Raw genomic sequence first — 11936 nt, 5'->3', positions numbered from 1 at the left:
ATCGAGTTTGAAATCACACCACAACGATTCTAAAGAAGTTTCACTTCAAAAACCTTTGCGTTATAACCTATTACTCTAACACTTCAGGTTTCGGGACTCTGGTAATCTTACTCGTCGAACTCGGCAAAGAGTTCGACGTGTAACCTAACCTTTACATCAGCCCGCTGAGTTTCTCGCCAGATCTTCTCAGCGGATCGCGATTCCGATCCGGTAGTAAATTCATTCGCGAAGCAGCTGCATTTGAGTTGTTAGATCTCCTCCGGAGGCGCTCGGACGACTGATAGAAATTCCTTTCTCACTTGGCTGAGCCTTTGCTCGTCCACCTGTTTTTGTGAAACTGGAAAGGCCTCTGGGTTATAAGTAAAAAATTTTTTTATTGCCCTTGTAGGCAGACAAGCATACGGCCCACCTGATGGTGAGTGGTAACCGTCGCCTATGGACTTCAGCAACGCCAGGGGCAGAGCCAAGCCGCTGCCTATCGCTTAATACTCTCCACAAGCCTCGTTTGAAGAAGGACATGTCATAGCGCTCGAGAAACACCGTGGAGGGGAGCTCATTCCATAGCCGGATGGTACGTGGCAAACAAGACCTCTGGAAACGCACTGTGGATAACCGCAGTGGCTCCAGGTAGTATGGACGAACTCTACTCCGGTGGCGGGCGGTGCGATGGTAAAAACGAGATGCCGGTATCATCTCGAACAATTCCTCTATAACATCTCACAAAAAAAGACGGCTATCGCATCTTTTAAGCTCGATTGCGTCACGAAAATAGATTCTCCTAAAATCGATTAAACCTAACGACATAATTAATCCGATGTCGATAAAACTGTTTCACAACCCAACACTTATTACGCGTAAACTAAGACACATCACAGATTAAAAAAAACTTTCTTTCTGGCAAATAAAAGTTAAAGCGCGGGAAAAGTTCAAGTCATTTTGAGTCTGTGGTCGTTAAGAGACGGTTGTGTTTCAAATTTCGATTTTACGGTTTTTTGTGTGTTTTGGGTGTCTGTGCCCCTGGTTTGATATTATTGTAAGTATTGTCTATGGATTTTTTTAGTGTATTTATTCTTTTTTATTTAACGAAACATGACGAGAAACTTCTTCGAAGAAAATGTAATTGAATAAAAAATATAGTTGAATGGAATTATATTAAATATTTAGATTTTTTTAATATCATTTAAAACTCCAAATGTCACATACTACGAAAAAAGTTTTTAAGAAAATTGCGTATTACCTATTAAAGTATCTGAAATGTTTAATATTCCAGAAAGATTCTGATAAATTCTAAATCGTCATAGCAAACATTGATAATTAATTATAATATGTGTGCTAATATATTTTTTAACTTATAGATCTATTTATTACGGTCTTTTAATTTTGAAATAATAACAACAACTTAATCAAAAGTTCTTATATTATTTTTATGATTTTTGTCTTGTATTTTTCTTGAGACATGAGGTCGATATCTCAAACACATTCCATAACGGCGGTTCTATCCTTTAAAGCGGAAAGGAGCTCTACCACATAAATTGTTCCGAACAAGGGGTAAAAAAAACTGCATCACATGATGTGATGTTCATGGGCTTCGGAAACCACTTACTACCAAGCTCGCTCGATCTATCTAGTACAATAAAATGAAAAAAAAAAGAAAATTGTTTTGACAGCTATTGTGGATCGAACTTTAGCAAAACCGCTTGCTAACGAATAAATCGGGCCGTCTTATCTATTAGGCCACGGATCTCGATTATCGACAGATGTGGCGCCTATTTACAATCGAAGCTTCTCGTGAACTACGCAAAATAGCTTTTTCCAGATAGTTCGATTGATCGCAAAAACAATTCGTCTTTCGAAATTAGTTTTATGACTTACAATTATTATTGTGTTAATGTTTTTTGTTGTAAAATGATCGATGGTTTCAATTTTAATTATTACTTGGCGGACGTCCGGCCTCTTCCAGGCGATAGCATGGCTACTTACTTGAAGTCGTCGTGGCCTAAAGGATAAGATGTCCGGGGGATACGTGTAGCGATGCACCGGTGTTCGAATCTCAGGCGGGTACCAATTTTATTAATGAAATACGTACTCAACAATTGTTCACGATTGACTTCCACGGTGAAGGAATAACATCGTGTAATAAAAATCAAACCCGCAAAATTATAATTTGCGTAATTTCTGGTGGTAAGACCTTTTGTGAGTCCGTACGGGTAGGCACCACCACCCTGCCTATTTCTGCCGTGAAGCAGTAATGCGTTTCAGTTTAAAGGGTGGGGCAGCCGTTGTAACTATACTTGAGACCTTAGAACTTATATCTCAAGGTGGGTGGCGCATTTAAGTTGTAGATGTCTATGGGCTCCAGTAACCACTTAATACCAGGTGGGTTGTCAGCTCGTCCACCCATCTAAGCAATAAAAAAAATCTAATTGCGGCAGCAGCAGGAATATAGAAGCCCTTAAAGGCGAGTTGATAATGCCCCTATACACATTTTAGAAACTAGGGAGAGGCAATTTAGAATCATAACGACACTCTAAGAATCGGTGATGGGAACATTCGAGAATTTACAAGATTTTCAAACCAACGGTATACAAAAAAAACAGTAATTGATTAGCAAGCTTACACACACCCGATATAGCGGGTTATTCAGTTGTTCATCTACTCCCACTAACGGTGCTTTTAGGTACCTCAAGCACCGGTCATCGTTCTCGTCGAACCCGTCGCTTGCGACGAAGGGCTCGGCGAGTAAATTAACCCTCAGACACAGCCCACTGAGTTTCTCGCCGGATCTTCTCAGTGGGTCGCGTTTCCGATCCGGTGGTAAATTCTGCGAAGCACGGCTCTAGCTAGGGTTCGTGTTAGCAACGTCGTCAGGTTTGAGCCCCGTGATAAGGTAACGCTGAAAGAGCCCATCAAGGCTATCAGCTTAGGTAGGAACAAAAAATCATCTACTGAAATGGCAGCTCAATTGAACTATGCCCGCGGGTATTTGCTTACACCACAACTGGTTCGGCAAAGATGATAACCAAGCATGGCAGAGTAGATTTTAGCCTCATTTAGAAGTTTTTGAAACTTATTCAATCACTCATTCTTTTCCTAACTTAACTTACCGAACTTACTTAGCTTGCCGGAAACCTAAGTTACCGAAAGTATGCGTTGAATTAAGAATGTGATTTTTCCACATAAACTGTACTTATCCAGAATCAACGTAACTGCTTGCATTCAGTCAGATCAGGGTCTTAATATGCTCATGGCCCACCTGGTGTTCAGTGGTTACCGGAGCCCATGGACATCTACAAAGTAAATGGCGCCACCCACCTCGTGACACGAGTGTAAGGTCTCAATTTTTACAACACAACGGCTGCCTTGCCCTTTAATCCGAAACGCATTACTGCTTCACAGCAAAAACAGACAGGGTGGTGGTACCTACCCGCACGGACTCACAAGTCGTCCTACCACCAGTAATTATGTTTTGTGTTCTCCTATTTATTCAAATATTTAATTGGTGGACTGATCAAAGTAAAACCGGGATCGGGAGGTCCTCTAGACCAGTGCAGTAGGTTGGCGTCGAGCAGGGAGAGGTGGTGGGACGTCGTTAGACACGTCAAGTCTGCTCCCTCCAACTCTACAAGACGATCACGACCAGTCTGTCAAGAGAGACGCGATTGAGAAGGTTGATTGGTACAATATTCAAAAGTTGAAAGCCGGAATTTTGCTTTTAGTTTTGAAAGTGTACGACCATACTGCAATCATTCGACACCACTTACTGGTGGTAGGACCTCTAATGAGTCCGCGCGGGTAGGTACCACCACCCTGCCTATTTCTGCCGTGAGGCAGTAATGCGTTTCGGTTTGAAGGGTGAGGTAGCCGTTGTAACTATACTTGATACCTTAGAACTTATATCATTACTTGGGTGGCGCATTTACGTCCTAGATGTCTATGCTCCAGTAACAACTTAACACCAGGTGGGCTGTGAGCTCGTCCACCGATCTAAGCAATAAAAAAAAAGAACACCAGAGCCATGAATTCACCTCCCATTATTGTATTATGAAAGTCAAACATTCTTTGTTGCAGATGGATGTGGAAAACGCGAACTGCAAACTCAAAGTGTCACAATGCACGGACATGGAGATACTACCCATAGAAAAACCATTGAAAGTTAATCGGTAAGTCGAATTGCTTTATGGTGGTCTTACGGCCCGCCTGATGGTCGACGGTAGCCGTTGTCCATGGACATTTGCGCAGTCTTTGGCGCAGAATTCTTTTAAAGGAGTTTCAATGTGTCCGAGCGCCATCGTTATTTTCAAAATTGCCCCGTAATTTAACTCGCCTGAGCTCAATTTTATTTCGCGTGACGTCATATGGGGCCAAAATATCCGAAGAAGTAACAGAGCTATGTTTGTTATCAAATGTTGTCAATAGTGTTTAGTTCTACGTGAGTAACGTAAGGATTATTTGATTTTATTTAGTGATGATTTAAAAAATATGAATTATATAAAAGAAATATCTAATCTCATGTACTACATACGTAACTAATTGGATCGAAAACTCTTTATATTAACTACGAAATGACTGGACCGGTTTTGATGAGATTTTCGGGAAATAATCACATCGAGCCAGCGGGTGATTCTGTGAAGTAAAGTTCGAATTAAAGTCAAAAGAGTCGTTAGCTAGCCGATTCCGCAAAAAGTTTCACATACAAAACAAATTATTAATAGTGTGTTCGGTAACTTTTCAATCCACCGAGTTTCACGCCGGATCTTCTCAGTGGGTCGCGATATCGACCCGGTAGCAGATTCTGCGAAGCACTGCTCTTGCTAGGGCTGATGTTAGCAACCTCTTTCAGGCTTGACGCCGTGTGTCTCCCAATACGAATGTAGCTGGAATAGTGCCTTAGACCACCAGCGGTTAGGTAGAGAGAAAAAAGCAAATTTTCCGTCATTAAATCGAAGACAAACTCAAGGGCCATGTGATTTTCAGTGAGATTGCCGGCTTGGAAAGACTAATTGAAGAACTACACGGAATATTCTCGAGGAGCCACGTCAACGTTCAGGACGTTCAGAAACTCATGGCGGGCTACAAATCCGATCCTAAGGATTGGAGGAAATACGCGAAGTTTGATCGTTTCAGGTAAGTTTTTAAGTTAGGCAGCGGCTTGGCTCTGCCCCTGGCATTGCTGAAGTCCACGGGCGACGGTAACCACTGACCATCAGGTGGGCCGTATGCTCGTCTGCCTACAAGGGCAATAAAAAATAAATAAATAAAAGTGTCACCCCAGCAGCTCAAACATGCCACATTTTGCTGCGAGACAACAGTGCACAAAACGCGATTTCGATTCGGGCTTGAGACAAAGTAGCTTTTTAATTTTTCAATCTTCACAGCGCCACGAATTGACATTGTTCAGCCATAAATTTGAAACATTCGAATTTTACTGTGCTCTGTCTCTTTCACATGCACATAAAAAAGCGAGTAAAAAAACCCACCCCTTGGAAATTCGATTTTGGAATTCGACCTCAAAGAAAACACGTTTGAAAACGCGTAATACCCTAAAATTTAAAGTAATCTTCTACGTTCTATCTTCTATTAAGTATATATAAATGAATTGCTGTTCGTTAGTCTCGCTAAAACTCGAGCACGCCTGGACCGATTTGGCTAATTTTGGTCTTGAATTATTTGTGGAAGTCCAGAGAAGGCTTAAAAGGTAGATAAATATGAAAATGCTCGGAATTAATAAAAATAACAATTTTGTTTTCCATTTGATGTGTCCCCATTCGGACGAATTCCTTTTGTTTGTTTTAAGTGTATTTTCTACAAAAGTTTAGGTCTTTTATTTATCGATTGAGGCACTACGAAGTCTGCCGGGTCAGCTAATTTGTAATAAAGAAATTACGTTTTTTTTAATAGTTATTTCAATCTATTCCTGTTCATTTCTATTTCTCGTAAGTAATATGTTCTCACTGCTGAGGTGAATAGTTAAGTGTGTAATAATAAACAACTTTGCTCTCTTGTCGCACATATAACTATTTCCATCATCACAAGGGTATAGAGGAAACACGTTTAAAATATTGTATAATATACTATCCTGATCACGCAGGAGTCAGTCACCGCCCTTACGAATCCATCAGATTCAATAATACTTGTATTAGACGCCTTTAGCTCTTACACTAGAAGTAGGGACCCCGGTAACAGTACTCGTCGAACTCGACAAAGAGTTCGCCGTGCAACCTAACCCATGAATCAGCTCGCTGAGTTTCTCGCCGGATCTTCTCAGCGGTAGATTCTGCGAAGCGCTGCTCTTGCTAGGGCTAGTGTTAGCAAATTCACTCAGGTTCAGCCCGTGAGCTCCGTCCGGGCGTAGCTGGCCTCTTAAGTTACCAGCGAATATGTAAGGAAAAAACAAAAAAATACGACATCAAAATTTTTTTTTTCTTAGATGGGTGGGCGATCTCACAGCCCACCTGGTGTTAAGTGGTTACTAGAGCCCATACACATCCACAATGTAAATGCGCCACCCACCTTGAGATATAAGTTCTAAGGGGTTTCAGTATAGTTACAACGGCTGCCCCACCCTTCAAACCGAAACGCATTACTGCTTCACGGCAGAAATAGGCAGGGTGGTGGTACCTACCCGCACGGACTCACAAGAGGTCCTACCACTAGTAATTACGCAAATTATAATTTTGCGGGTTTCATTTTTATTACACGATGTTATTCCTTCACCGTGGAAGTCAATCGTGAACATTTGTTGAGTACGTATTTCATTAGAAAAATTGGTACCCGCCTGCGGGATTCGAACACCGGCGCATCGCTTCAACACGAATGCACCGGACGTCTTATCCGTTTCTTTTCTTTTTCTAGGGCTAGTGTTAGCAAATTCTCTCAGGTTGAGCCCGTGAGCTCACCTACCTTTAGCGCGTAGCTGGCCTCTTAGGTTACCAGCGAATAGTTAAGGCAAAAACAAAAAAAATACGACATCAAAGATAGTAAAATGGACTGTGATTAATCTAGTCTTAGTCAATAGAACATGCTGTAATACTCTCTACAACTATGTAGAATGAAAAAACAACTGGTCAGATCTTAATAAAACTTAAATGGGATCTGATCAGAAGCAACAGTTTTTTAAAGAATCATAAAAATAATATTTTATTTCAAAATAATTTTTACTGGTGGTAAGATCTCTTGTGAGTCCGTACGGGTAGGTACCACCACCCTGCCTATTTATGTCGTGAAGCAGTAATGCGTTTCGGTTTTAAGGGTGGGGCAGTCGTTTTAACTGTACTGAGACCTTAGAACTCATATCTCAAGGTGGGTGGCGGCATTTAGATGTCTATAGATGTCTATGGATGTCTATGGGCTGCAGTAACCGCCTCACACTAGGTGGGCTGTGAGTTCGTCCACCCATGTAAGCAATAAAAATAAAAAACTTAGAGAACAGTTCTTCAATTTTACACACACATTTAAAAAAAAAACAATTATATTGATAACCTCCTTTTTTTTGAGGTTGGTTAAAATTTCCAAAAAGCTATAAAATTTGCAATAGACATTTTCCTGCCACAAGGAAAATTGAGGGAAAATTTAGTTGACACACTGTCAAATTAGGTTCTTATTGGGTAAACTAACAAGTTACTTATAAGTAAGTAACAAGTAAGAGTATGGCAACAAGTGAAAGTCACCCTTAACGCAGCAGAGACATAAAGTATATTTTTCCGCGTAAAATTAACTTAGACTCCTTGTTTCTTATGACCAAACACGGTCTGTGGAAATTCGATGAATTGCGCTAATCAAGTGCTTATGGTTTAGGTTTGCGAGTCAACATTTTGAATTCCTATTTGCTGTAATTCGATAATTGTCAAAACAGCGTATGTCGTGTAGGGTGTCCATGAAATACAAACGGAGCTCCAAGGAACAAGATGCCAAAACAAATCTAATAAATAATAGTTTTAAAAAAAACCAACAAAATACGTTAAATATTAAAATTTATTTTCTATTTTTTAGTTTGATTTTCTGTAAAAGCGTATTTTGTTAGTTTTTTTTTAAACTATTATTTATTTTTCATTTTTTAGTTGAATTTAAATTTTTTCAATATTGATTGTCATCGGTCCTTAATAAGTATACCAAATTTCGAGTTAATCCGACGTTTTGAAGAGGGTCAAAATCATGTTCAAAGATTCCGTTACAAACATACATACGTCTGAAGCTAATAAAAGCGTATTAAAAACAAGTGCTTCTGGACACAATGGTAGTTTTCCAATTACAGAGCATAATGCGACTCAGTGACGCACAATGCCGAATAATGCTGAAGCTTAATTGGAACGTGAATTAGTTTTCAAATGCATCAGCAGAGTGCGCTAAGTTAGCACAGTTTTAATTAACATTGATTATCTCTAAGAAACTTCGGTTCCCTCTGTATTTTGTACCGAATGTTCCATGGGGAGTGCTCTGAGGAATTGTTCGAGATGATGCCGGCATCCCGTTTTTACCATCGCACCGCCCGCCACCGGAGTAGAGTTCATCCATACTACCTGGAGCCACTGCGGTCATCGACAGTGCGTTTCCAGAGATCTTTTTTGCCACGTACCATCCGGCTATGGAATGAGCTCCCCTCCACGGTGTTTCTCGAGCGCTATGACATGTCCTTCTTCAAACGAGGCTTGTGGAGAGTATTAAGCGGTAGGCAGCGGCTTGGCTCTGCCCCTGGCATTGCTAAAGTCCATGGGCGACGGTAACCACTCACCATCAGGTAGGCCGTATGCTCGTCTGCCTAAAAGGGCAATAAAAAAAAAACGAAAGCCTTGCAATTTTTTTCAATACTAAATATTATTACTAACGACAACATAAAAAAAAATTCGATCAATGCCAACTTAAAGAAAAAACACTTGTCCATTTTCTGTCACTGAGTCGGTATCGATTGCGAGTATCACGCGAGAGCAGTACTCTTGAGAGTGCTCGATTGTGCTTCGAGTTGCTGTAGTTGGAACATTCAACGTTGAGCATTATGCCGCACAATGTGCTCTTGTGCTGTCATTGGAAAACTACCAAAATACACACTAATTAAGATCCAAGAATGCTTTATTTGAAATTGGGTATCGGTATTTACATTGTATATTTATAACCCAAATAACAACATTAATATGCAATTAAAAAAAACCAAAGTGTAGTTATTACCCTCGTGCCACCGTCACCTTGAGATATAAGATCAAAGTCATCTAGCTTCTCACCTATTAGAACGCTAGACATACTTTTGATAGGACCTCACATGCGAGCTAGTAGCTAGCACATTTAACAAGACTAATAAAAACTAGATAGTATTTTACAATTAAAACAATAATGTCCTAAACAATTGAATACAATTTTGATGATAACGCCAAAACGACAAGAAAATACTCCATCTTATTGAAACCTAAATGATTCTTGGACCACTATTCATTTGAAGATGATAAGGCCTTAAAGATAATAGAGCAATTCTTTCTAGAACTTTATATTAGAGTGTGAAAGCTTTTCTAATGGCCGCCCACGATGCTGACTATCATGGATATCGAGCCTTTTTTTTATTGCTTAGATATATGGACGAGCTCACAGTCCACCTGGTGTTAAGTGGTTACTGGAGCCCATAGACATCTACAATGTAAATGCGCCACCCATCTGGAGATATAAGTTCTAAGGTCTCAAGCTTAGTTACAACGGCTGCCCCACCCTTCAAACTGAAACCCATTATTGCTTCACGGCAGAAATAGGCAGGGTGGTGGTACCTACCCGCGCGGACTCACAAGTGGCGAAAATGGCCATCAGAAAAACGTTGTGGCCATAGCAGTTTCAAGATATAGGGACCCTGTGTGTAGTCGAAAAAGCGTTGACGGGATCCTAAATGTATTTCGAATGACTATATATTTTATCTTTCAAAAGCCATCAAGTGTGGTCCCACTAATTATATCAGTTCGCAACAACGCTTAGCTTCAGACGAACCGATTTCGTCTTGTTTATTTTCCCTGTAATATTTTCCATTGATAATGGATCTGTGATGCTGTTTGCAAAATATTTTAGTAAGATAAGAATGTTATTACGTGTTATCAATTAAATATGTTATTGTGGTTCGTAAGTTTGCTTAATATCTTATCAGCCCCCCGAAGAGCTGTGTACGTAGATATTGCGTGAGAAGATTCCAGATTTTGCTAATTATAACAACAGGCACATCTGTTGCCAAGTAACTATACTGTGAAACTTAAGTATAAACAAAATCTTTTATATCGAGACGTCAAAATCTAATAGTGAGTTAGTATTACAAATAACTTAAAGAAACTATGTTAGTAAATACGTTTTTTTTAAGTTGAAGTAAATCTAAGTATACTAAATCAGTTCTTGGCAGCCTCATCAAGCATCACGTAGAGCAGGGGTTCCCAAACTTATTTTATTTTGCCCACTTTACTGGTGGTAGGACCTCTTGTGAGTCCGCGCGGGTAGGTACGACCGCCCTGTCTTTTTCTGCCGTGAAGCAGTAATGCTTTTCGGTTTGAAGGGTGGAGCAGCCGTTGTAACTATACTTGAGATCTTAGAACTTATATCTCAAGGTGGGTGGCGCATTTACGTTGTAGATGTCCATGGGCTCCAGTAACCACTTAACACCCGGTGGACTGTGAGCTCGTCCACCCACCCAAGCAATAAAAAGCAATAAAAAAAAAGAACTTTGAGAATAAATTATTTTTTAAAGCCCCCATTTTTTTACATCTACTTACAAACCACTATAGCTCAGCTCAGTCGGTGTCTAAGGGTCCTTCTAGATGAAATTACAAATCGTCTCCCAAGCCTCTACACAACGCCCCCATTTTTTTTTCTGGGTCTCTTACCGCCCCTCTTAAGGCCTGCAGCGCCCACGAGGGGGCGTTATCGCTCACTTTGGGAAAGGGTGATTTAGAGCATGCAATTTAATGAATCTAGAGTCGGTCCATCCAGCTTTTCTGGTAATACCCTCAAGACATTCTTGGTGTTTCCACGCATCATCAAAACCACCTTTTTGTGCATGATATAGATAGAAATCATTTGTTTTTATTGCCCTTATCCATGCTTAATAAGTATGTAAAGCCATTATAAAAATAGAATAACAGAGCAACAGCATCGAATTGAAGTATTATTTAATTTTAACATGATTTTGTTAGCTTTTTTATTAACGCACACTTTAATACGCGTTTTTTTAGCTAATTTTTTTTAACGAAAATTTTAACACGCTTTTAATTAGCTTATTTTTTTTGCAATTTTTAACACATTTTTATTGGCTCGTCTTGTATCTATAAATCTATTGAACGGAATCTTTGAACGTAAGTAGCGGTAGGCAGCGGCTCGGCTCTGCCCCTGGCATTGCTGAAGTCCATGGGCGACGATTACCACTCACCATCAGGTGGGCCGTGTGCTCGTCTACCTACAAGGGCAATAAAAAAGTTTCCATCATTTTATAGACTTGAAAACTTACACGCGTATCAGGATCGCCATGTTTATTTCAATTTTTGCACCGATTAAAATAAAATGTTTAAGCATGTTTTTTTTTTACTGTTCTAGTTTTTTTTTAGTTCCGAACGAACTTTGATCTGTCGAAATCGGTGTGATAGTTAAAAATATAAAACATTCGTTTTACTAATCAAAATTAAATGTTAAACAAACCATCACAGTACGCGAAAATGTTTACAGCTAAATAATTCAATTTTTTGACTTTTAATCTCTATATTCAAATACTTCCACAGTGCGTTTCCAGATATCTTTTTTGCCACGTACCATCCGGCTATGGAATGAGCTCCCCTCCACGGTGTTTCTCGAGCGCTATGACATGTCCTTCTTCAAACGAGGCTTGTGGAGAGTATTAAGAGTATTAACTGACTGATGGTTTGTGAACTAAGGAGACTAAACAATCAACTGTATACCGGGATAATAGAGTTCTTACAGGAGAACTCACGGAG

The 11936-nt window shown here is 39.9% G+C and overlaps 1 protein-coding gene across 1 annotated transcript in view; it reads left to right on the top strand.

Annotated features, from left to right (window-relative positions):
* The first annotated feature begins 901 nt into the window (after window positions 1–901).
* Window positions 902–11936, top strand: part of LOC101747037 (cysteine dioxygenase type 1) — a 38037-nt gene continuing 27002 nt past the window's right edge. The window contains exons 1-3 of the mRNA XM_012691550.4: window positions 902–1033; window positions 4069–4160; window positions 4975–5124. Of these exons, the coding sequence (XP_012547004.1) occupies window positions 4069–4160; window positions 4975–5124 (242 nt within the window). The 5' untranslated portion in view covers window positions 902–1033. The remainder of the gene's footprint in view (window positions 1034–4068; window positions 4161–4974; window positions 5125–11936) is intronic.

The sequence above is a fragment of the Bombyx mori genome, chromosome 2 (genome assembly GCF_030269925.1).
Source record: "Bombyx mori chromosome 2, ASM3026992v2".
Taxonomy (NCBI): Eukaryota; Metazoa; Arthropoda; class Insecta; order Lepidoptera; family Bombycidae; genus Bombyx; species Bombyx mori.
This window is presented reverse-complemented; position numbering and strand designations above follow the sequence as displayed.